We start from the raw sequence: 26187 nt of genomic DNA, 5'->3' as shown, positions 1-26187 counted from the left end.
ATTCTCATATGTAAGCATGTATTTAAAGACATTCTTAATAATAGTCTGGGTTGTGTCTCTGACTAATCCCCTCTAATGACACTCTGTGGGATGTGAAGTTTTTGGATATTGTCCCAGACTTGTTTAGATCACTCCTTGTACTCCCTGTTTGTGTGTGTGTTATGTTCTCTAACACTCTCAGGCTGATCTCAGATCTCTACTGATTGGATCTGTGTTCTCTAGAACTAATTCAGACTAAAGGTGTGGAATTTGTAAAGCATTTCACCAACAATTTGAGTTTTTTTCTTCGTTATTCTGGTCTATTGTGTCTTGATTCATGACATGTAAGTCCAGTTTGTGTGAGAGATGTCTTCTGACTTTGTACCGAACGCAACCAAAATAATCCCTGATTCATTTGTAACAAACAGATACATATGAGATGTGTTTAACATATAATCAGGAAATATTATTCAGAGAAGAGAAATGACGTAAAGTTGTTGTTCACAGTTATAGATTCAAGACATCTACAGTAAGAAGAAATCAGTGTTTGTAGCATCTGGCTCATTCTTTTCAGCAAATCCTCTTCAATCCACCAAGAGTACAAGGGTCCTGAGGATAATAAACTTCAAATGGGATAAATTATTTAGATGCTATTCAAATCTTTCTGGAGTTATTCTGTCAGGATGCTCTTGTTGATCTTCTCTCCATGTTCTCAGGAGATGCCTCACCCCCTACACCTTGGATGAAGATTCTTTCCTGTTTGCAAAGAATCTTCTCCATATCACAATGCTGCCATCACCATGCTTCACTGCATTCTGGTGCGTTTGCTGCTCTTATGATCATACAAACAATCCTTCTTTCTCCAAACCTCATAAGCTTGTGTGTGAGTTTGTTCTGCCTGGTCTAAATGCTTTTGTTTATTTGTCAGCTTTAGGAGATGATTGTGGCTGTGAAATCTTGCTTCAGAGATGATGCATCTGATCAAACCTGAGATATTTAAGGTCTTTATGGATCTGTAGATTTTCTCAGTTTGAGTGTTGTTTAATAATCTTCCTTCAGGAGCTTCAGGAAACTCCTCAATGTTTGAAGATGTTGCTACTTGTTGCATGAAATCTTTCCAAGCAATCTTTAGTAATGACACCACATCAACTGTAGCATTTCTACTGACTCAATAATATAGAAAAGGATGACACTGTGTGGTGAAAATACAAATAACGACAAGTCCGTGAACCAAAAGGTTTTATTTCTTAATGTTTCCTGTTAGTCTGCTGAGAGATCAACTCCGTAGTTCTGTACAGGTTCATAGACACATTAACAACCTGACGTTCGTCAGTATTTCTGTTTCTAAACCCAAATTAACATGATTATTAAATCAATTAACATAGTTAAGGTGCATTTCTGACAGAGCTACACTAAAAATTCTTGGAATGAAGCAGCTCTAACTTTTGATATACGTGTGATGAAAAACTGGATCCTACTGTTATTCTGTTTCTCACATGTGAAGAATAATATACGAGAAAAAAGACAAAAAACTGACACACACAAGAAATGAGTAATGGCAGACGGCAGACTGCAGACTTGATGATTCTGAAGCGAGACACAAAAACAAGAGTAAACATTTCAGCGAAACAAGTTTAAATACTATGGGATTTCATAAGAAAAAAGATTAAAAAATGACTAAAAACATAATGAGCATGGCTCCAGATACACACTCCATGAAATGTCTGTGTTCTTTCGTTTTAGCTAAGAACCAGCTCATAGTAGAGCAGGGAATCATGACGTGACGTGACGTGACATGACGTGACGTGAAGTGACGAGAGGTCAAGGCTCGATCTCCTCAGGCACGATGGTAAGGATGACGTCCTCGTTTCCTCGCCGGACTACCATACGAAGTGTGTTGTCTTTTTTGATGGCGTCACTGACGTCGCTGGCTGATGTGATCCGCTGCCCGTTAATGCTGATAATGACGTCACTTTCCTGCAGGCCGCCGCTACAAGACGTCAAACGAATATGTTAGCAATATACTTTAGGTTTTTTATCAGTTTAGCTTGCACACATTATACAGTGGATATAATATATTTCAGTTCCAACATTATTTATACAGCTTAGCTAAAGTAGATCGGCAAACTACATACATACAGTGGGGCTCGAAAGTTTGTTCACTAATACAATAATTTGTATTAATGTGCATAAAGAAGCCAAGAAAAGATGGAAAAATCTTCAAAAGGCAAAGTACAGATTAAATATTCTTATATGATGTCAAAAAAGTTAGATTTTATTTCCATCATTTACACTTTCAAAATAACAGAAAACAAAAAAAATGTTTTTGAAATTTGCTGAAATTTTATTGAATCCATTTTTCCTTCTACTCGTGAAATGTTCCCTGTGCCACTGGCTGCAATACAACCCAAAGCATGATTAATCCACCCCCATGCTTAACAGTTGGACAGAGGTTCTTTTCATTAAATTCTGTGCCCTTTCTTCTCCAAACGTACCTTTGCTCATTCCGGCCAAAAAGCTTCTATTTTAACCTCATCGGTCCACAGAACTTGTTTCCAAAATGCACCAGGCTTGTCTACAGTATATGTTCATTTGCAAACTTCAAACGCTGATTTTTGTGGTGAGGATGTAGAAGAGGTTTTCTTCTGATGACTCTTCCATGAAGACCATATTTGTACAAGTATCTCTTTATAGTGGAATGGTGTACCACAACTCCAGTGTCTGCCAGATCTTTCTGGAGGGATCGTGCAGTCAAACGTGGGTTTTGACTTGCTTTTCTCACAATCCTGCGAGCTGTTCTGTCTGATATTTTTCTTGGTCTTCCAGATCTTGCTTTAACTTCCACTGTTCCTGATGACTGCCATTTCTTAATTACGTCCCTAACAGAGGATATCGGCATCTGAAAATGCTTTGCTTCTTATAGCCTTCTCCTGCTTTGTGAGCATCAACTATTTACAGTTTCAGTTTTCTAGACAACTGCTTAGAAGAACCCACGGTACTGATTGTTGGGGCAATGTCAGATGAGTCTGGGCATTTAAAACCTTTGAGATTGACATCACCTGGTCTTTCCAGACAATGATTGAGAACAATCCATGACACTGTCAGGTCTCAGCTTTCCAAAGGGGGCGGTGCATGCAATGTAATTTGATGCCTTTTGGAGATTTTTCCATCTTTTCTTGGACTCTTCATGCACATTAATACAAATTTTTACCTGGGGTGCCCAAACTTTCGAGCCCCACTGTACAGTGGATTTAACTTTATTTTACATTACTTTACACCAGTTTAGCAGATATATAGCTCATATGGATTTTTACAGTTTAGCTAGTGTTAGTGTTAAACTAGCAAACTTTGTACAGTGGACAGCTGATAGCAATTTAGCTAATATGCAGCTAAGGGCATTATTTATAGAGTTTGCTAATCTGTAGCTAATAGCATGATTTAACATAATTTCAGCTAATCTACACCAGTTTAGCAAACACACAGCTATAATAGCATTAGCAGCAGTTTGTGTATCTAAAGACTCAAAAACACACTCAGTCTAAAGAGCCAGAATTCCAATCACTGAAAGACACGCCTGCTGCGATTTGCACATGTCTCATGTCCATCATCATCGCCACCCATCTCCCTTTCTTTTGACCAAAAACATCGGTCTTTGGGGTTTTTTTGAACCTCAAAGCATTTTTATTTACGGTCATGTCTCTAACCACATGAGGAGATGCTTCCCTCAGTATGTGGTAACCTTAGTTTTAAACAGGAAGTGGAATTCAGGCTCTCTTACACACACACAGACAGACACAACACACCCTGTTTTTTCCACTCCAGTGTGTCATTTCTGCATACTGTATGACTTCATTACATTGACAAGCCAAGCCTGCACACAATGACACGACTAAACCGGGTCTTACTTCTTTTCTTTCTGCTCATCTGCTTCGCCTGGGACTCTGATGAGTTCTTACTCTACAATCTCACTAGCAAGCAAGAAGCGACAGTTGAGCGTTTATTTTCTACATATGTTCTTGACTTTGAGACAAGCATCACTTGAGGTCTGATTTTCTACATTCTGAGCAAATTTGTGTTTAACGTCACAAAGTGACAAATTTAAATGACTCCTCGAAACAATTTTTTGACGCATGTGGAAGAACATTTCTTCAGTTCCCCTCTCACAAATGTAGCTCCTACCTGCAATTGGTTCCTATTAACTGTAACAAAAATTGAAGAAAAATCTTGGCTGGAAATAGCAGAGCTAATCAGTGCCTCTGAGTATACATAGATTGTACAGCTAGCTTGTTTTGCTAATGTAAACTGACAATGAAGCTGGCATGAGGCCAAGTGCGTAGTACATATCACACAACATTTTTTTAAAATAAGTACTTTTCTGTTTATCTACTTTAAAAATATATATACTGGACAGGACACACCTACAAGCGACAACAAGAGGTGACATGCCAGACTTGTCCCATGTTAGTAATAGACCTCCCACTGACCTGTTACATCTCCTCTGAGCAACACAATGATAAAATGTATTTTATTTTATCTCATTTTTCATTTACAATATCCACAGAAATGCTGTCCTCTCCCTCATCTACTGGTATGCACACACACCTGGAAGTAAAAAGTATTTTGTCTAGGTCTACTCACGTTTCTGCTGGAGTTCTAGGTATGACCTCAATGACATATGCCCCGGAAGTGACATCGGGGAAATCAGTTGTTTTTCCTTTCAACTCCTTTGCAAGACTACAAAACAATGAGGAGAAAAGTTTCATAAAAAGTACAACAGCTCATTAAAATCAGTTCTGCAGCTCAAGACAGGAGTTTCAGGAGGTTCTACTCACGTTGCGGTGAGGCTCATCATTCTCACACCAATATACTTCTTTTTTGTGGTGGCTTTTCCTGTTAAAAAATTAACACATCAGAAGGTCATGTTTTAGCCGAACTGGATATGATTCTTATGATAATAGTACCAATCTATAACTAGCACTTCCATCGTTGGTATGAGTGGAGCTAATATGCTAATATAGTAGGTTAAAAAAAAGGTCCTATATCAGCGTCAGTGCATTTGATCTCTCAGATCTAGTCCTTGACTAACCTTTGGCCTGTCGATCATGAGATTCAGTAAGGAACTGGCGGATCTTGTCAGAGGGAATAGCGAAGGAGATCCCGGCAGTCACCTTCAGAGTATTAATTCCTATGACTTCTCCATCCTCCACACACAAACACACAAAAAAATCATCATCATCAACCTGGCTGAAGAGGTGTTCTACTTCACCGCTGGTTAATACCAAGAGAAGATAAATCAACGCTATATCATCTTGTGTAGATGTTTAAAGGAAGTGTTGGGTGTTGCATTATTTACTTCTGTCATGCTGCCATCTTTGCTGTACTTCATGCCTTGTAAATTTCGTTGGCCTTCGCACGTTAGCCTTGCTCTATCAATTTACTCTGTGCTGCTACTCTAATTGTTGTTCTACATAACGAGTTAGTTGGTTTCTGCTAACACCGGGGCTGGAGTCTGGTATCCCCTTATTCACCACCTGCCTGGAAGGAGACTGCATTGCTGTTTTTTGCTCAGAGCAATCCACATCATCCCCTATCTGACCACCCAGCAGGCCAACACACAACAGTGAGTAAGAAAACACTAACTTTTCTTCAGGGACTGTTAGACAGTGGCAAGTCCTTATGTATATTAACAATGTATGTAGTAAGCATTGCAGTATGCCTTAGCACTTAGAGATGCATGGTATCTCTTTGGGGGGGGCTCTGAAAATTTGTTTTGAAGGTTCTTAAGACTCATCCATCAAGCTGATGCAAGATGCCAAAATGAAAGGATTGACCCTGAGAGTGGGGAACTGTCTGCTCTTCCAGATGACTCTGGGATGACCATTTGATTGGACGTGGGATTTTTGCCCAGGGTTATATGAATTATTAAATTAAATTAATCAATTGACCATGCAGTGTGTCAAGAAGGTAAGCCTGCAGAATGTGCATTACAGTACTATTTAGATAGAATTATACCAGGTAGTGTTGCTTCAGTTTGGGCATCACTGTGCATTTTCACCAGGTTCAAGAAGCTGGTGCAAGAGGTTTCCAGGGAAATATGGCTTCATGACAGTACTCAATCAAATACTAAACCACTTTGTCACTTTTGTGGAAGGTCTTGGCACGCATAAAACACAAAAAGAATGTATCCAGGTGATTCGCATTGCCCTTGTCATTTATCCAGAGTTCATAGAACCACAGTAAATACATAAGTAGCATTAATACTGTAGCATTTACCCCATTATAACACTGACATGGGAATCATGGAAGAAAGAAATGCTGGCTTACCAGGTTCACCAGAGGTCCTCCTGAATTTCCATACTGGCAAAAAAAAAAAGTGTATTTCAGTACAGTATTATGTATAAGCAATAAGAAAACAGTGAAGATCAGTCCTGTTCTTTGAGGGAATGGGTGTGTATATTAAATGCAATCCTGCCAATTTCTTTTATTCAAACCAGAAAGAATTTACAAGTTATTACAGGATGTGCACTGCCAAATTTATGCTGGCTGGAGTTTGTCAATGCTGAAATGGTGTGACTCCAAGACATTTGAGTAGCATTAAAAATCTGTTGGCACTATTGGAAAAAGAAGGAAAGAAGGGTTATGGAACAATGCTCTTGTTTTACATTTTTTTGTTTACTAGATTATGTACAAAGTGAAATTCACATATTTTCCCATTATTTCACCTTGCTGAGCACTGAGTCTTCATTATTAGCACTTATCAGCTCTTTATTATTGTCTGGCCTCAGGTATAGTCTACATTTGGTAAAAGGACCACAGCAGATTAGCTTATAAATTATTATTTTCCCTTATAGTATGTTGTTGGAGTTTTTAATACAGCACCATATCACCACTGTCCTTTGATATACGATATAAAACACTTACTGATCTATTTGCTTTATGAATAGCAAAATTTGAGCTTACATTGATGATGGCGTCGGTCTGGATATAGTCCATGTCTGAGTTACGAAGCCCAAGCTCCTTGCCGCCGCGCTGGGTGGTGCTAACGATTCCCGTCGTCACAGTGTTCTGGAGGGAGAAGGGGCTGCCGATGGCGACCACAAACTCGCCAGGCCTCAGATCAGCTGAGCTGCCCAGCAACAGAACTGGAAGCTTGTTCTGTAATACCAAGATTTTTTTTAACCTTTACTAAACTGAAGATTTATTATAAAAAATGTAATCTACTTAAAACCGGTTTTAAGGGTCTGACCATGTGTTCACTCTACCAGTGTTGATTGTAGTTACTTGTGGGTTGTGGCCTGTATTTAATTTTCAAAACATTGCCTATGTATAGCTTTTAAAAGGTAATTATTTCTAGACAATGACCAAACTGCTTCAATGCTGAAAACTAAATGTTCCCATGGGTTTAGGTGAGCATGGAGTATTGCCAAACATTCTGTATCACTTTAAAACATTTTTTCAAAGCCCCTTAATTTAAAAAGATCAATTTATCTTCTGCTACCCCTCATACCCCATATGGACTTCTGACCTACATAATAAAGACTTTCCACACAATAACAAGCCTAGATTGATTCACTGCGATACAGTGCATCCTCTTATCCAGAGCCTGGATTTGAGGACACATCTATTTGCTCAACAGTGTGATGAAAAGCATACTGCAGTTTTTGGTTCTTACAACCTTTTGCTGTATTTTGTGGGAGAGCTAATTTAAGGACATGCTGAGCTTGTGCTGGTGTACAGTGACTGTTTTTTTTTTTTGCAACTAAGTCTAACTATATATGAGTTTGAATTACAGATCTATCAAAAAGTGTGAGAACTTCACGAGGGCCCTACTTTCTAACTAAATTCTTCAGAAAGGTTGGACATTTGTCTCCTTTGATGGTGGGTACAAGGTGTCTTTACAGAACATCAAGTTCCCCTGTCTCTCTCAAACCTTTTTGTAGATTTTTATTTGACTGATGGGGCCATGACAGAATGAAGAATAATTAACTAACTTTAATCTAAAGGTAATGGTAGCTGTAATAAGTAAGAAGCTCAATCTTCAGACCTGTTCTTTGGACCAATTACGTCTGCAAACGTTCACATCAGAGGACCAGAGAACATCTTGGTTTGATTGCACAAGATCCCGACCCTGGCTCTATCTTGAACAACACTGTGGCTAGAGTTGTGTTAGTGTTAAAACCTCCCAGTCATTAATGTACACACTGCATCCTCCATCCGTCCTGCATTAAACTGTGACGAGTTTCCACACTCTGCACTCTTAAAAATCTACTCCTTCAGCCGTGTCACCAGCTCGTCCACATGAGTGCAACATGATAAGTATTTGAATGTGTAACATGATACACAGATTTACTTTACACAATTATGACAAGTCATAAAGTGTAGTAAACATGAGCAATCATTCAACCCTTAAAGCTTAAAGTCATAGCTTGTGAATTTGGTGTCGAATTCTGGTGTCATCCAATAAATGTCAAACAGCTTCTTCGTGCCAACATTAAGTCTAGATTTGTTGGTGTTTGTTGGAGAAGGTTGGACTGTGGTGCCATGCAGTTAACTCTGCAGGAACCCAGTCATCATTGTCAGAGAGGAAGTATGTGTCACTGGCTAGACACCTTGTGCACTTTTTTCTTGGATGGTATTCACCAAAATGCTGGATGTAGTCAGACTGTACAAATGAAAAAAAATCTAAACAGTTGTGAAGGACATTGTGAAGAATGGAAGCTTTGGTTATTCAAAATCCCATAAACTATTACCTCAATGTTAGCATGTGGCATAATATTCCTAGAGGCTGTATTTTGGATTGTGTTTTCTTTTGTTTTTTCAAGTCATCATTGGTCATATGGGGGCACTGTGTCAAAAACATGGAGACAGGAGCATTAATGAGAAAGGTAAAGAGGATGCAGTCTATCCTTGAGTACACATTTGTTGCAGTAGTTTTTTCTCTTCCAGTTCTGCTGAAGCACTTGTGGTTAACGATATCCTGTCATATTCTGGAGACGTAATAAATTCTGTGGATATTCAAAAACTTGGTCTCAGTCTTACTGGCATTTATACTTGGACTTGTCTCTGTCTTGTGCACTGTTGCTGCAAAACATGGTGTTCCTTAGATTATAAAAATAATATTTGTTTTTTTTTCCCTTCATGCACAAAGTTTGTCATGAAGCTGAATGTGTGAATAAAGTTGTTTACTGGAGCAGTGATGAAGCTGTGAAGAAGTTTTGATTACCTTTGGTCTTAATCAAATCTTGTCTAGTATTGACTAGTTCTGTCCTTGAACTTGAAAAAGGTGTTCAGCCCCAGTAGACTAATAGTCTCATCATGTGACCACTACACCACCAGCTTTAACTCTCAATATGCGAATGTTTTGTGGTTTACAGTTAGTGTGATAAAATAATTGCCAAATGTTCACCAATCACCATTAACACATTTCAGTGGAAATTTCAGATTGTACAGTTTACCATTAAACACTGCACACAAAGCAATGTGATGACCAGGATTAGCTATATCAAGTCCATGAAAACCCAAGCAGATGTTTCCAAATGAGCCAAAAGTGACATTTTCTGTGACCCTGGGCCTTGAACATGCTACACTGTTTTTTTAGTCTAGTTTTATCATTTGGAATGATTAATAATATGTAAACATTTTATCAGCAGTCAAAAAATTTGCATCTACCATCCTTCATCTGCATTTCCAGTGCAGGTCAAAAACCATCTCTGATTTAAAGTGATTTTGTAACTAGAGGAAATAACTTCATAAACAATCACAAGGAAAACAACTCAAACAAACATTCAGGGGTGTGACTCTTATTCGGTTTGTACAAGAACAAATAACTTCGGTTTTTATAAATAAAACAGTTTACTGTCATGACCCACTTGGACTCCTGAACCTCCTGAAGGACATGACCGTGACTCAGTGACCCATTGATCCTTCATGTTTAGATCTGGAATAATTCCACTGATGACTAAGGAGACGTGAGAAGTGTAGGTTACTGTGTCTAGAAAGGGATTAAAATCTGTTTACTGTGAATTTATGAACTCTGAATCATCACACTGCAGTGTGCACATGGAGCATATGGTCTTCTTTAAAGTTCAAATCAGAATCAGTGAATCAGAGCCTGTTGGTTCTGTGCATTAGCGTCGTGGACAAATACAACAGCTTAGGAGATTTGTTTTTCCATTTTTGTCTCTTCCAGGAAAATGATTGAAACCTCGTGTTCACCCAGTTAAATACTTTCTAGAAAGTAGACGTCTCGTCCCTGGGGGCATGTCTTCCTGTACAGAACCAGCTAGTTAGCAGTGAACACAGCTCACGGTTCCTCTCAAATTCTCTACTCTGTATTGAGCTTGTTTGTTAATCCACTTGTCTGACTGTTGAAAGAAATACATCTACATATGGAATCTGATCTCGACTCTCAGGACATTTAATCAGAACAAGCCTCTTTGGTAATAACCAATCAGTGTCCACACAATCCAGAGTTCAATGCTGCCAGTTCTATGAAGTCTCTGAGGAACATTACTCTGTGATGGTTTGCTAAAGCCAGAAGTTGATGACCTTCATGTATTCCGTGAGCTTTGGAGACTCCTGAAACCTGCTTTCTCACCAAATGCATTCCCACTGTCCTGGTAAAGCAATAAAATTGACCAGTCTGCTCTAAAGGATGAGTAAGCCATGTTACAGGACAGTCCTGTGTCCACTTAGGAATCTTGCAAGTGGGGGAGCTCTGGAATTCAAAAATAGTCTGTAGCTGCCAAGATCTTGTTTAAAAAATTTTGCCAAACAGCCTGTGGCAAAGCGAGTGAGAGTACAAGTGCAGACAGAGCAACTGCAACATACAGGGGCATTTTTGCTCTAGAATATTCTGCAAAGATTAGAATGGTGGAGGGGGAAATGTCCATATCATAGAAGGTCCATAGAAGGAAGAAAATGGCATTTGAACTGAATTTTATCGAAGAAGAAAGCTCTCAAAGCTCTCTGAGGTTGAAATCAGAAGTGTGTGTCTGTCTTCGTCTCTTCTCCAAATAAAATAAAAAGAGCTGGAACACATGCAGTGTGAGCTATACCGTGAGTCTGTGAAGACTTACGGTAACAGGCATGTTGTTGTTAAAGCAGGTGGTGAAGAAAGCGTCCAAGACCTCCTCATGATATGACACAGCAAGCATGTGTTAATCTCGGAGGTGACATATTTACAGACCTGTGGATGGTCCAGATCTCAATGATTCAATGCAGAATCATACAGGATTTACACCACATGTTCATTTTAGACATCTCCAGAGGTTCATCTCCAGCAGCGCTCTCAGAACATGTGGCTGTAACGTACGGTTTGTAATGAAATTAAAATGAATCCCAGATGATCTTTTGGAATCAAGACCTGCTAAAAAGATGAAGAAGCCATGGCAAAGAAAAAAAACCCACAAATTCAATTCTGAGGCAGAAACAATGAACTTTTCAAACTTAAGCTGAACATACAATAAAAACTGGAGCTGTTTCTTCTTGGTTCTTCAGAACGGAACCACAAATGAGCCTACAGCAGAGCTGAGCTGAAACACACAACTAATCACTTCATTTTTGATCAGGATTACTTCAATAATCAATTGGTTTTGAAGATTTGAGTGGGTTTTTATGTGGATTCTATTAGGAACTCTGAGTTTGGATCACACTGAAGATTCAAAATGAACTTCTTCATGGTGAACAAGAAGGAACAAGCAAATTTGCCTAGAGACTCTTAAAACTCTGACTGTGTGATGATTATGAAAAACCCCACAGGTGGGATGCCTTCTAGGTGTGTTTATTAGTCACTATTCATCATGGAAAATCAAATAATTCATCAAATAACAGGACCTACATGCTGCTGTTTACTTTGTGACTGTTTACCTACATGAGTGTGTGGAAGAGCCATCCAGCTTCTTGCAGGAACAGAAAAGCTCACTGTCTTGACTTGTGAGGCACCGACTTACAGACAAGTCAGTCACGTGTCAGAACCATTACACATGCAAGTATCAGGGTCAGCACTGCTTCACGTTCACTAAAAAGGGAAAAACTCGACCACGCCATCAGGGTACACCAGCAATCGATCAAAAGGATGAAAAGAGTCACTGTAGAGTGAAGACGTACACAGCGGACAGCAATCGAGTCTGTAGCTTCTTCTGAAAACAGAGGTGAGAAACTGAAGGCATTTTAGGGATATCTTGCTCCTGCAGATGTTCAGCACTAAGGCGTCTGAATGTAGGTCTGAGGTTATTCTCCATTCATAGGCCACACATGACTGTGAGCTCCACAGATATTCCAGATAGAGAGTCTTTGTTAGAGATGACTGGGCTTTTGTGCTGGACAACGAGGGATTGTCATGAGCACTATTCATTATTCATTTATTTGCCTTTGGTAAGTGTGGTAACGGTGAATCTGGAATCTGTCCTGGGAAGACAGGGAGTGAGTCGGGAATACAGACTGGATGGGACACAAGTTCGCCTTCATTCATGCCAAGTGTAGACAATCCACTGGAGCTGGACTGCAGTGCCACCCTCTGAACCTTAGCTCGGGTTTAAACTTGAAGTGGGTGTGGCCGTTACTGGAAGGGTTGTTTTTACTCAAATATGAGCTTATTGGTTATCTGGTACGTCTCCCACGTCTGCCCCGTGTGTGTAGAGTTCCGTGTTCTGCCAGTGCTGTGGAGGTTTCCTCCGGGTTCTCTGGTTTCCTCTTCACTCCTCAGTGCGTGACTGTGTGTGTGATGGGATGGCAACTTGTTCAAGGTGTCCACCTCCTTCTGTCCTGAGTGGCCTGGGCTCCAGGATCACCGGGGCCCTGTGCAATGGATGGATGGATGGATGGATGGATGGATGGATGGATGAATGTATGAATGAATGCATAGACCATACCACTATGCACTAGAAAACACTTGGAGGAGAACACCAGCAGTCAGCCATGTGAGCAACGAGTCTCAAATCAATAAATTAGGTTGGTTCTGTTTCACAAAATATGACAAAAGAATAGCCTAATATAAACCAGCATGCCCCTTGTCAGAATTAAGTTGTTGAAGCTTGGGGATAAGCCACAATGCTGGGGTTTGGGTTAATGAACCCCAGCTCTGTGGCTTATCCCCAAGATTCAACAACTTAATTCCTTAATGTCTTTTATTGTAATTACAAACACACATGCATGAGATGACAAATGCAAACACAATGTGTCTCAGTGTGGGATGTGGTGAAGTGTTGGCGAATCCTCTCTGTGCACAGTAGTGAGTCAGTGCTGCTGGAATTTGCTCGTGTCCTGGCAGAACAGAGGCACAGGTTACGCTGGTGATGATCATTAGCATGCTGTCAGGAGAAAAGCGCAAACTTCCGAACATCTCTAACATTCCTTTCATGTGAAAGAGCATGGCTTTGGAAAGGGTAAACACCTGAAACTGTAGTTGGATAATCTGCAGATTTACGGATGACGGCTTAAACTGAAGGTCAGCGTGGGTTTACATTTGCAAGGTTCCTCTAGGTTCCTATAGCTGCGTACAGAAGTTAATAAGAAAGTTGTTGGTGCGTTTAATCTTTTGGCTTGTTTTTGACCAGAATTTAGTCATTCTGCAGACAGCAACAGAGAGTAATTCCAGATTCATATGGGGATTTGCTGCTTTATTTATTAGAGACGCATACATTCATCTGGCATAAAAACAGGTGGAAGGAAACAGGACTGCGCGTCTCATCAGCTTTCTGAAGTGGAGCAGGACCTGCTGAGACTTATTCTGGTCATGCTTTGAGGAACACAGGCCAAGCTCAGACATGGAGCATGTTGCAGCATGCTTGCATTCTGTGAGCATCTCTCAGAGAAGTTTGCGCGTCGCTGCTCTTTAGTCCAGAGTTGATTTGGTTTGATTTGTAGTCCAGGGTTGATCAACACTCTGGCAGTCAAAATCGCAGGTTCAGGGGCTTCTGAAGATACTGCACCATGATTCAGCACTTTACTATTATTTACTACAATTAACTGGAATTATAAGGCCAGATGAAAATCTTTGGCTTTGATAACGAACCTTGTTTGTCAATCTTTTACAGCTGCTGGTGTGTAAATGGTTTTGTAGCCAAGCAGAAATAAAACTCAGTCAGATTTCTAAGAGACAATGCGGATTCATTAAATTAGCTTGTAAAACTTGACATATTTAAAATCACAGCAACTCAAACTATTACAAAAGTTCAGTTCATAAATTTGTGCATGATCACAGAACAAGGAATCTAGGACTGATGAATTTGTGTCTAGCACACAAAATTAGACCCTCAGTATAAAGAGACGGTGGATGCTTTTACATAACAAGTTCGGAAAATAGTTTACACGAGGTTTGGAAAAAGTTTGTGATAATCCGTAGCCTTGCAGAGCAACTCAGTGTAGTGTTCCTTCAAATAGACTGCAGGCTTGGAAAAACAGAGCCATCGATAAAGATGATTAAAGCATGTACTGCAGAAGATCTGCCAGCAGATGAGAATATGATCTGGGAGAGAAAGCAGCATTAATTATTCAGAGTGCAGCAGTGACTAAGCACAGAAACGTGGCGTGGATCTTCACCAGCTTCAGCGTAACAAGAGCCGTGCTCACGCTCCCAGACGCTCAGGAGACCTTTTTGAATGAAAGACACTAGTTTTAGTTTTAAACACTAAACCCTAAAAACACAACACTTTTTACAAAAATAGGATGAGAAGTACTAATGTGAACTGGGGCACTGGGCTATTTTTAAGCTTTCATACAGTTATCAGAAATCTCCAAGCCTCAGAGTTACAGTACACACTGCCAAGCAAAGCATTCCTCTGAGCTTACAGTGTGAGAAGGACAAAAAAGGGAAAAATACCAAAGACAGCATCATAAAACAGGTCAGGGGGTGTGTGTGTGTGTGCCTAGAACAACCCTTTATATCTCAGAACTGGAATAGTATGTATCAAAAATAAAGGTCTAGCTATCTGGATTCTGATTGGTCAGGAGGTGATGAGTGTGTTTTTATTATTGTGTGAAATAGCATTGTTTGTTAATTAAAAACTGGAATGATCAAAGGAACATCATGGAAGATGCTTTTCTTCCTCACACATCCTGGAATCATGAAACACGGAGTATCTGGTGTCAGGAAATGCTAAGGAGTGTGCGCATGTCATTCTGACTGATCTGTGATGCTAGTCAGTGCTGAAGGGAACTCACAGGAGTGTCGATCTTGATGAGGGCGATGTCGGCTTTCTCGTCCACGTCTTTGATCTTGGCGTCGTATGTGGCCCCTGACTTCAGCTCCACTTTGACTCTGTGTTTGTTGGCCACTACGTGAGCGTTGGTGACGATCAGACCATCTTCGGACACCACGAAGCCAGAGCCGCTGGCCACCGCCATCTCCCGCTTAGTGAACACCATCCTGCCAAAGATCAGGATTACTAACAACAAGTGGCTACTTTACTCATCAAACACATCTCAGAAATGAATAAGAAGATATTGCAATCGCAACTTGGTGGACCTGGGATTCAAACCAATGACCTTCAGATCAGTAGTCGAACGCCTTAAAAACACTGAGCTACCACATCCCTTTTAGTCAAATGTAAGCTGTGTCTTTCTGGTTCGAAGGTCCTATGTACTGTGATAAACAGCAACTGCAATCTGGAGGTAGAAACTACATGCCTCGACGAAGCTAGAAGCTAACCCGGTGTCGGTGGACACACTCGAAGTGAGTCAAGCCCCTCCAGCCAAACAACAGCGACTAGATTTTAACCGGACTGTTAGCCAGGGACAGATCAACAAACAGTTTTGTGTTTGTATAGACAAATGGGCATTAATGGGAACATTAAAGAACGTTCTTTAAAAAGTAACTAAAAAGTTATGAATCAACAAAGTAATTGAGTTACTTTTTAAATGAAGTAACTAGTAACTGTAACTAGTTACTATTTCTTAGTAACTAGCACAACACTGATAATATGCTATGGTTTCTATAGTAGCAGCTTACTCAAAGGGAGATGTACACCAGATGCTCCAGTAATTATAAACAGATACTGAGCATGTCTTATCACTGATATTTTGCAAGATGTTTATTGTATTACTTTATTATTTTTATTATTGATTGTTTTTTTTCTTCCATACAGCACAACCCTATGTGTTTTATTCCTCTTGAAGTGGAGTAAGAGTGAGTTCTTAGTGAGTTAAACAGACATCTGAAAGCAGATCTGATGAGAAACATCTCATTTTATAAGCATCAATATTCTTCCCCAAAAAACTGCTCCCAAGGGCCAACATTCCCGGCTTAAAGACTTCCTGCTGAAGTGGAGCGCTGTGGAACTTCCTCTGTTGAATAACATGCAGTAAACACGTCATTCGGCTCTGCCCTGAAGACCGTTTCTGATCACAGATCTCTGCTCTGTACAAAACACGGACGATACACTATAAATTATAATAGGTTATGAAATATCTAGAAATCTGTAGAACACCAAAGAAACACCAAAAGCTCTGAAGCTGCAGTGTCTCGATCTTCTCGACTCAGAAAGATCAGAAATGCAAGCACACAACAAAAGATGTGAAGGTCCAAATGTTCTTGTTAGTACACGAGAGAAAGAAACAGCAGAGGCGAGTCACAGAGAGTCAGGAGTCAAGAGCCGTACTTGCGGTAAAGTTCGATGTGGACTACGGCGGGTGCGATTTTCTCCACCACGTCAGCGATGAAGTTGTATCTGTGCCGCAGACTGTCGGGATTCCCATCATGACCTGGGAAATCAGCAGAAAATGTCAAGACATTAATTCAAAGAGAATGTTAACATGTTGAGTGTTACGTTCTGATTGGTCCGGAAGTCTTGATTCATTCTCTAGAACAGCAGCTCTGAAAGTAGCATAGGTTTATATTATTATTATTACCTCATCATTTCCATAGTAACAGAAGGTGTGAACAGATCATTTTTATTTATGAAAGGAGTCTCCTGTGTCAGAGATGAAACTGTAGCTAAGTTTTCCAATATTTTCAGGACAGAAGAGTTTACACTGCTTGTAGATTTGCGGTAACAAACAACAGTTTGTTTTTTTTTTGTTGTTTTTATTTTGTTTGTTTAAAAGACCACGGTGAAGGAATGACTGTTTACAACTGCCATAATGTAAGTGACAACAGGAACTAACCTCAATTATCTCTAATATAATGATAAAAATATGACACGTCCCTTATTATTTATTTAAAAACTGGAAGTGATGACAGACCTGCATACTCTCACTTTATCACACACAAACATGCTGTTCTTCTTGGGTTTAGATAACAGGACTCTTCGTCTACAGAAACAACAGATATTACACCGCTATTTTGTGCTCCAAATATTCTTTTAGTTTGTTTTCATACAGCGAAGTCTTTCCAAATATTGCCCCGACAATAAAGTTCCACAAAACCTTTTTCTGTCTCATGATCATGAAAAAGCAGCAGATGCATAACACTTATTACATCCACACCTTATAAAACTTGAGTTTTACAACAACAAAAACAACAAAAAATTCCCATGTGTAACATTTTCTCTTATTCCCCGAAGCACTTTCCGGTTGCTTCTTTCCTCAGTCTGGAAAGATGTATGACAGAATAAATCCCAGTGATTAACTGCACTCTAACCCTTTATGATTTTGCCATTCTGCTTAAAGTACGGCATGATGCAGGACGGACAACACAATAACTGTTAATCCAACACAGATGGGCGACGCTTACTGCATGTACGTACTGCTTGCTAACCACAACACATGTGCTACGACACTAGCGACGCTAACGCTTGCATCTTTTCCAGTCCTAATACGAGGAGCTCATAAATTCCAATTACTTCTCCTTAAGTGTCTTGGCTGACGGAGACCTGGAAAAGAATGCAAGTATCAAGTTTCACGACTCTTTGTGTCTTTCATTTATTTGACTGGAATCTCGATTAGGAAACTCCTTTGCATTCGGAAACATAAATAAAGATCAAGATAAAAGTTCGTCATCTGTGTGGATTTGGAGCAGGTCTGTGCTCACAGTCAAACTTTGTGTAAAGAATGATACATAATTCAAATGATGGAATCGGTTTAAAGTTATGAATAAAAGGAAATGATTTAGAGCTCTGGCAAGGTCATGCCTTTGCTGTGACTGACAGATGCTTAATAGAACTTAGAGCCCAAAAATACCACGCCTCCTTCACCAGGACTGGGTGGAACATCGGCCACGCCTCCTTCACCAGGACTGGCTGGAACATCGGCCACGCCTCCTTCACCAGGACTGGGTGGAACATTAGCCACGCCTCCTTCACCAGGACTGGGTGGAACATCGGCCACGCCTCCTTCACCAGGACTGGCTGGAACATCGGCCACGCCTCCTTCACCAGGACTGGGTGGAACATTAGCCACGCCTCCTTCACCAGGACTGGGTGGAACATTAGCCACGCCTCCTCTACCAGGACTGGGTGGAACATCAGCCACGCCTCCTTCACGAGGACTGGGTGGAACATTAGCCACGCCTCCTCTACCAGGACTGGCAGGAACATTAGCCACGCCTCCTTCACCAGGACTGGCAGGAACATTAGCCACGCCTCCTTCACCAGGACTGGCAGGAACATTAGCCACGCCTCCTTCACCAGGACTGGCAGGAACATTAGCCACGCCTCCTTCACCAGGACTGGGTGGAACATTAGCAACGCCTCCTTCACCAGGACTGGGTGGAACATTAGCCATGCCTCCTTCACCAGGACTGGGTGGAACATTAGCCACGCCTCCTCTACCAGGACTGGGTGGAACATTAGCCACGCCTCCTTCACCAGGACTGGGTGGAACATTAGCCACGCCTCCTTCACCAGGACTGGGTGGAACATTAGCCACGCCTCCTCTACCAGGACTGGGTGGAACATTAGAAACACCTCCATTGTTGCTAAAAGGCTGTTTAATGTAGCATCAATCACACAGTGAGGTCACATAGCCATATTTGGGATAATCATGGCCTCACTCTAGTTTGATTTCCAGGAAAAGCACATTCCTCACAACAAAAAGTCTGCTAAATGTTCTGACGCATGTGCTAGAACACTGACATGAGCCAATAAGTATATTTTCTAATGCCGTAGTCCAACATGGCAGCTTTAACTTTGATGAAACACAGAGACACCAGATCGCATGTTATGGCCATAAAGACATGAAACTGTGAAACACCACAAAGAAACACCAGGAGAAATCACCACAAATAACTATCTGTCCTGGAGACATCAAAAATGTACTTACAGCTTTACCTCTGACACTGAAGACTCCTTCTATACATGTTACGATCAACAAACCTGTCCCTGAGAACTCGCTGTTACTACAGAAACCGTGCTACTTTAGGACGAGCACAACATCAGAGCTGTTGTTACAGAGAATGAAACAACACCTGCAGATATTAATTGTGAGGGCACGTGTTCATGAAGGGTGGCAAAAGATATGAGAACTGCAATGCTGAAGTCTCTGAAGCTTTTCACTATACCGCAATGACTCAGACCACCAACTGCCACGGAGCTGAAAAGTGTGCTTGCTTTTCCGATGCTAACTCAGCACTCACTAAGCCAAAACTGTTTGTGTGTGGTGTGTGTGTGTGTGTGTGAGTTGGCTGCTACCCGGCATTGCCCACTCACCATTTAAGCTAATGTTTACAACCATAAAAACTCGTTCAACCTCTGGAATGTTGTTTTAGCCCAAAATGCTGAAAGCTCACTTTGCAGAGACAAACATCAACACAAACTCCTACTTAAAAGCCTTAAGGCAGCCATGTTATTACAGTAAAGAGCAATGGGGTGTGGGGTGGTTGGGGGGTGCATTTGGAGATATCCATGATTACATCTACCATGAGCAGAGCCCCAGACCCAGCTGAATCTCTATAGCATGATGCTGCCACCATCATGCTTCTCCATCTGCATGGTGTTATTTGGGAGGTGAGCCGTCTTGTCTATGCAACAAACACATCTTTTAGAAAGTCCTACAACTCCCAGAAAGTTCTACGTTGAGATTTTTTTTTATGCTTCCTTCTAGCAGTCATACCCTGTAGAAGTGAAGAAAATGAGAGACTGTTGTCACATAAAGTGAGTGATCAGATGTTCCTGCAGCTGCTTTCATGTTGCTGAGGCTCTCTTTGCAGACTACCTGGTATGTTTTTGTCTTGTAATTTTATGCATTTTGGAGGGATACATTTTTCCTGTTCTCATTTAAGTCACTTCTGGATGACGTCTTCATTCCACTGATCTCTGTCCATGCTAACATCGCTGGGGAAATAATCTCTCCTTCACTCCTTCACTTCATTTCTCTTCTTCTTCGTCTCCCTCTTTTTATTTGTTTACTAAAACATGTTAAAACTCTGTGGTCTGTACAGTGTGTGTGTAAGTGTGTAAGCACTCTTCTCTGTTTTGATGATGAGGATGATGTGAGGAACACAGAGGACAGTTTGACAGCCGCTAAATGATTATAGTCTCGACTGAACAGGATTACCTGTAGGATTGCCTGGTTCACTACAACACACAGATCTGTAGCCACTCGCTCAAAGGCTTCAGTGTGTTAGCCTTCATAAAAAGTGAGCTGAAGGTGTTGAGTTCACATCTCAGGACTGGCACGTTTTAGCTCTGAACTCTGCTTGGGTTACATTCTGCATATTTTAATTCAATACCTTTTACCAAAGAAATGATTCCATAATGGAATTTTGTGGATATGTTTGTGGAATTTGTGCTAGCGTTAGATCCACTCCGGATGGTTACATAACACCACACGTCCAGCTGGAGATTTTATCACGTGACGCATCGGAAGGTCGAACGGAACAGCCGGTGTGTCTGAAACTCTGGCTGCGACTCTCGGCACAGCTCGGGCACACGCAGTTATTTTTGGACAGTTCAGCTGTGACGAGGATGAAAAGCACATTACGGCATCGAAGACCAAAAAAATAAAGGACAAAAGAATTTAGAACAAAGTGACCCAGGATACTTTTCTCTCCATAAGGCTTACATGACACACTCTTGCAACATCACACTGCATAACTCTACGTTGTGTTAATCTGCACTCCACAAAACAGCTCAGCAGTTTTAACTCCTCTGGATAAATTTGGGCTAAAACACAAACGTTGAATTAATCACACGTGTAGGTGAAGCCTCAGACAGCAGGGTTTTTTTTTTTTTAGATTAATCTCATTAAGATGTTTAATCCTGCCCATGCTAGAGGGAGTGTGTCAGCTCTCCTGGCTTTAACCTCGTCCTGAGTGACCACAGAGATGATTTCACATATGACCCTTTTCCTCCAAACACTCTGAACCTCACATGAACTTCCTTCATGTCGCAGAACTCTGTTTGCGGGTGGATTTATTCTCTAACCAAGGCCCTGGCTGTCTGGCTCCATCAGACCACCAGCTGCTGGAAGCTGGCCAGGAGATTTTTTTTTTTTTTTTTAAACAGGAAAACTTTAACGAAAAATGATCGATATCAGCAATTCCCCAGAAACAGTATGAACTGTGGAGGAGTTCTACAATTTGGGGGAAAACTGTAGTTCAGTGAGTTGAAAATGTACTAATTTCTCTTCCCTTCTTAAGTGAAAAAAACAACAATTCTTCCACATCTGTTTTTAAATTTATCTGAAAAACCAGCAAGTTCAACCAGCTTTCCTGAGGGAAACTGTTTATAGTGTTTTTTTTTTTTTGTCGTAGCTGAGCGTCCATAATAAAATATTACTTTTTGCCAGATTGCTCTGATATAAGAGGAACAAATCACTCCAGGCCAGGATAGTACAGGAAAATAAATCAACAATTCCATGCTAAAGAAGTTGTACTAATTAATAAAATATTTGCATGAATAAAGTAATTGAATGAATAAGCACTTATTTATAAATCACATTATATTTTGTATTTGTTTATATAGTTCACAAAACAAGCTCCTGTTCTCACTTACATTAGAACAGCTATAAACCGTTATACACTATACAGGCAAAAGTATGTGCACCCCATCACACCTGTATGTGTTGTTGAACATCTCGTCCCAGAAATGATTCCTCTCTCTGCTGTTATAATCAGCTCCACTCTTCTGGAAGGCTTTATACTAGATGGTGGATTGTGGCTCTGGGAATTGTGTGTATGTGTGATGAAGTGCACCTGCAGTGAAACTACACATCAGTGTTGTATTCACAGACATGGATGAACTTTGCGCACCTTTGCCGCACGCGCCCCTCTGCACGACGATGACCGGTGGTTGGTTCTGACGTTGGGCGCTCCCGCTCGCCCTGCGCAGCTCGCACACGTTGCGGTAAGTCACGCCATCGCTGCCGCACGCCGGCTCGGTGCTCTCGCACGTGCACACGCCGCTCTTCGCGCGCTTTCGCACGGTGGCGCTTTGGGCCACCCCGTCGGTCACGGAGCAGCGCAGACCCTCTGTGCAGTCGCTCTGGGTGTTGCACCGCTCGCCCTCTCCCGACGCGCACACAGGACAGCAGTTGCACCGGTCGAGCACGTCTCCGGCTAGGCAGTCGGCGGGAATCGACGGACACGCCGTCTTGTCGCAGCGATCGGGACAGCCGGGAGCGCGCACACCGCACGACGCCGGCGCGACGAGCAGGAACAGAAAATACGCGCACGCCACGGACTGAAAACGCATCCTCATCTTTCTATTTCTTCAGTGAGACAGACAGACAGAGAGAGGGAGAGAAAGACAGAATCTGATCACTGACAAAAGCTGATCACTGCTTTCTCAGCTGGCTGCACTTTTAAAGCCAGCATGCCTCACACGCAACAACAAAAACAAGCGCGGGGATTGGACACAACACAGTGACCTCACATGTAAGGGCGTGGCCCAGAAAGATGAAGTGAAGCCCCGCCTTCTATACAGAAGAAAGGATGAGCGACTGTGGAGCTCTATTTTGAAACAGATTGATTCCAGTCAGGGTTTATAGAGTAGCACATCTAATCCAGGTGATAGTCTCTTACAACACATCAGAGGGAGGGAGAGAGGGGAGAGAAGAGAGAAAGGGGGACAGAGAGAAATAGACAGAGAGAGAGAGAGAGAGAGAGAGAGAGAGAGAGAGAGAGATAAAAAGAGAAATAGAAAGAGAAATAGACAGAGAGAGAGAGATAGAGGGGGAGAGAGAGAGAGAGAGAGAGTAAGGGAAAGAGAGAGAGAGCGATCACTCAGTCAAATGAAACTCAAACATAACCACATACAATATGTCCTAACATTTTACTTTCATTACACATTTCTTGTGACGTGTTTGTTTCTTGTCCAGTTTTTTTTTTTAGCTATTATTTATAGAACGTTCTAAAATCCATCAAACACAGAATAATTCAGATCGCTTTCAACACTAGCAAAATGCACTCTGATTAGTGGTCAGGTGTTGATTAATTCTCCTGAACAGCAGCTCTGACATTAGTGCAGGTTTATATTCATGTGCTCGCACTGATACTAATACGCTTCTCCAGTATCAGCTCATTCACATGGACACTCCACTAATAATAAAAAAAAATTATATTTACAAAAGAACTTGTTAACGTTAATGTTGCATGTATGGAAGGAGTCTCCGGTGTCAGTGTTTTGTATCAGTCAGAAGTGAAGCTGTAACTTTAAGCTTTAGACATAAAGCCTCAGTTCTACGATGTTTGTGAGAAAGGTGAAGTAGCTTTAGAATGCGTTCAGTAAACAGAGCAGCTCTCATGAGCTCATAGACCTCATTCTGCCTGCACCAGTAAAACTTCATCATCCTCCCTGCAGGGGCGTAGTCAGGGGTCAGGGGTGCAGAGAGGGTGGTGAAATAAAAGACGTGTATCCAACAACAAGCTACACTGATGGTCATTTCAGTGGATGTCATGGGGCCGGAATGTTACAGTGATGTGATCAGAGACATGTTGTGTGCAGGAACTAATGCACGTCACGCCCTCACTTCAACCTTTTACACTTTCTTATTCACGTTCTTGCTGCTCAGCTCTCCACAGGTTGTTTGATATATGGTTTGGTCTCTTCCAGGATGACTCCACTCCCATCCACAGGGCAAGCTATATCTGAACAAAGAAAAACACCTTTTTTTTTTCTGAAGGAAGATCTTTGGAAGAACGGTCACAGACGGTCACAGACACGAAGGATTGGATGGAAGGATGGATAGAAGGTTTTGATGGATGGACAGATGGACAGACTGGCTGGCTGCACAGAAGGGTTTGATGGATGGATGGATGGATGAATGGATGTTTTTTGTGGACGGATGAACAGACTGAAGGTGTTGGCTGGATGGATGTTCTGGAGATCCACTGCCATCCTGACCAGGATAAAGTGTTTAATGTAACTGAACAAACGAAAGAAAGTAGAAGCATCCTTTTACTTTCGCTATATGAAGATGTTGATAAAACCAATTCTAGTCTTGAAGATCTCTCTCCTGCACTACTCTGGAACGAGACACGAAATATAGAACAGAAAAGGAAAAGTTGCTCAATAAAACATTTATTGTAGCAATAAAAGTACAAAAAAAATAATAGCAGCACAACAGGCATCATTTAATCAGACACAGTGTGCAGATGATAAAAATGTCTATCACTGTATAACACACACACTCTCTCTCTCTCTCTCACACACACACAGACACACACATCTGTGTGGTGTGTTTATTCCTGTGAGCGATCGTGGTGTCAGAGGCTCAACATGGTAGTTCACTCTGCCCTTTTCTGCCTTTACAGCACAAGTGAGGAAAAGCTGGACACAGCACAAACACATAGCAGATTCCCAGAAAACCACCACCCCCAACTTTCTGAACAAGTGGCCAGGACATCTGAGTCACCGTCCTCCATCCTGTCCTCTTCTGCCAAAATCCAAAAAGGCTTTGAGTAAAAACAACTGTAGCAGAAACTAATAACGCACACAACTCTTCTACTAGATATAACGATATATCCTAGTGCTGTTTTCCAGGTGTGATGTTTATACAGAGCCACAGCTCATCAAACCCTCAGTCTTCAGATGCCACTAAAGGAAACAATGGAATGTTGACTACAGTTACTGCGTTTATTTTCCACGGGGCATCCAAGTGGTGTGAGTTATTATTAAGAGCTCAGAACACTTATGGAACTGTCAATCATCCAGATTAATGTGTCAATTGGCCGTTTTTGCTGGAGAGTAAAACGGAAGAGTGCAGAATTTCGTAGTGTTTATGACTCACAATTTGGAGCTTCATTAAAAAACAGGAAAAGTATGTGAGTACTGAGGTGTTTGCTCCCACAGAGTTATACAAACAATTGTTCCAGCCTCGAGGCCCTTCGGTCATACTCGTGTCCACCAGCAGGAGGCACTAGAACAAATTTAGTTCTTAGCAATGCTGGATTTCTGAATCTGTTCAGTGAGTCATAGTCATCATTTGACTAAGATGAGTTGATTTTTTGCAACAGGATTAAACGTTTTTCTAAAACGTTGATAACATTAATTACTTCTTATAGATTAAGTTGTTTTATGAACAACTTTAAAAACAAAATCAAACAAAAACAAATAAAAATACAGCTTATGTATGCGAACCGACTCGATGAGCCGACTCGTTTGTAAATGATACAGATATTAGATCAGCCAGAGTGCGGATCTGCCGTCAATATGCTTTTTCATTTTTTTCCGTTTACTCCTTGTTTTTTAGTTTATTTGTATTAACTAGAACCTGCTCAGCCTTCACTGATCCATTCATTGCTCATTCCAGATACTTTCTTCAATTTAGCTCCAAATGAATCAGAAATGATTGAAAACAAACAGAAATACGAGAGACGAAATGACCATGGCATTAAGAGTTATTACCAATTTGCAGCAGAAATACCTGATAGAACTGATTTTAAAAAAATGAAACACGAAGTTCCAACCAAAGCAACAGTGACTGCTAGTGAGAGGGAATGAGGAGGGTTATGGTTTGTGTTGTTAGGAATCATCTGAGGAGTTCAGTGTGATGGAGAGCTGATGGCTGGCCACAGGACTGCAGAACATGTCCAATCCACATTCACTCTCAGCTGTGCTTAACAACAGGACCTGAAGCACTTGTGGTCTCTTTCCCCAGAATCCACCCAGAATGGTAGTGAAGTGGAAGTTCAAAGCTGTCAGAAATAGACTTTCTATTTGGAGTTGTTTAACTACAGGCCAGAGTTCTGACAATGGCTCAGCATGAATAACAGGCTTCCTGCTACTGGGAGATCCTGGTGTCCTCGCTGCAGAACCAAGAGTCCAGAGGTGGAGCTGGATCACATTCACATCACTCCTCTCAGCCTGATCTCTTTCTGCTCTCGGTTCAGCT

At 41.2% G+C, this 26187-nt stretch overlaps 2 protein-coding genes across 2 annotated transcripts in view; both read right to left on the bottom strand.

Moving 5' to 3' along the window:
* The window catches only part of zgc:174164 (uncharacterized protein LOC570656 homolog), a 202553-nt gene that overhangs the window by 25085 nt on the left and 151281 nt on the right, over nt 1-26187 (bottom strand). The gene's annotated exons all lie outside the window — the stretch shown is intronic.
* htra1b (HtrA serine peptidase 1b) lies at nt 1206-22644 on the bottom strand. The gene is made up of 9 exons (XM_060862276.1): nt 22106-22644; nt 16578-16680; nt 15142-15346; nt 6940-7134; nt 6304-6336; nt 5066-5180; nt 4812-4869; nt 4618-4713; nt 1206-1969 (listed from the first exon to the last, which is right to left on the bottom strand). The coding sequence occupies exons 1-9, from the start codon at nt 22551-22553 to the stop codon at nt 1801-1803; spliced, it is 1422 nt and encodes a 473-aa protein (XP_060718259.1). The 5' UTR covers nt 22554-22644; the 3' UTR covers nt 1206-1800.

The sequence above is a fragment of the Tachysurus vachellii genome, chromosome 2 (assembly GCF_030014155.1).
Source record: "Tachysurus vachellii isolate PV-2020 chromosome 2, HZAU_Pvac_v1, whole genome shotgun sequence".
Taxonomy (NCBI): Eukaryota; Metazoa; Chordata; class Actinopteri; order Siluriformes; family Bagridae; genus Tachysurus; species Tachysurus vachellii.
This window is presented reverse-complemented; position numbering and strand designations above follow the sequence as displayed.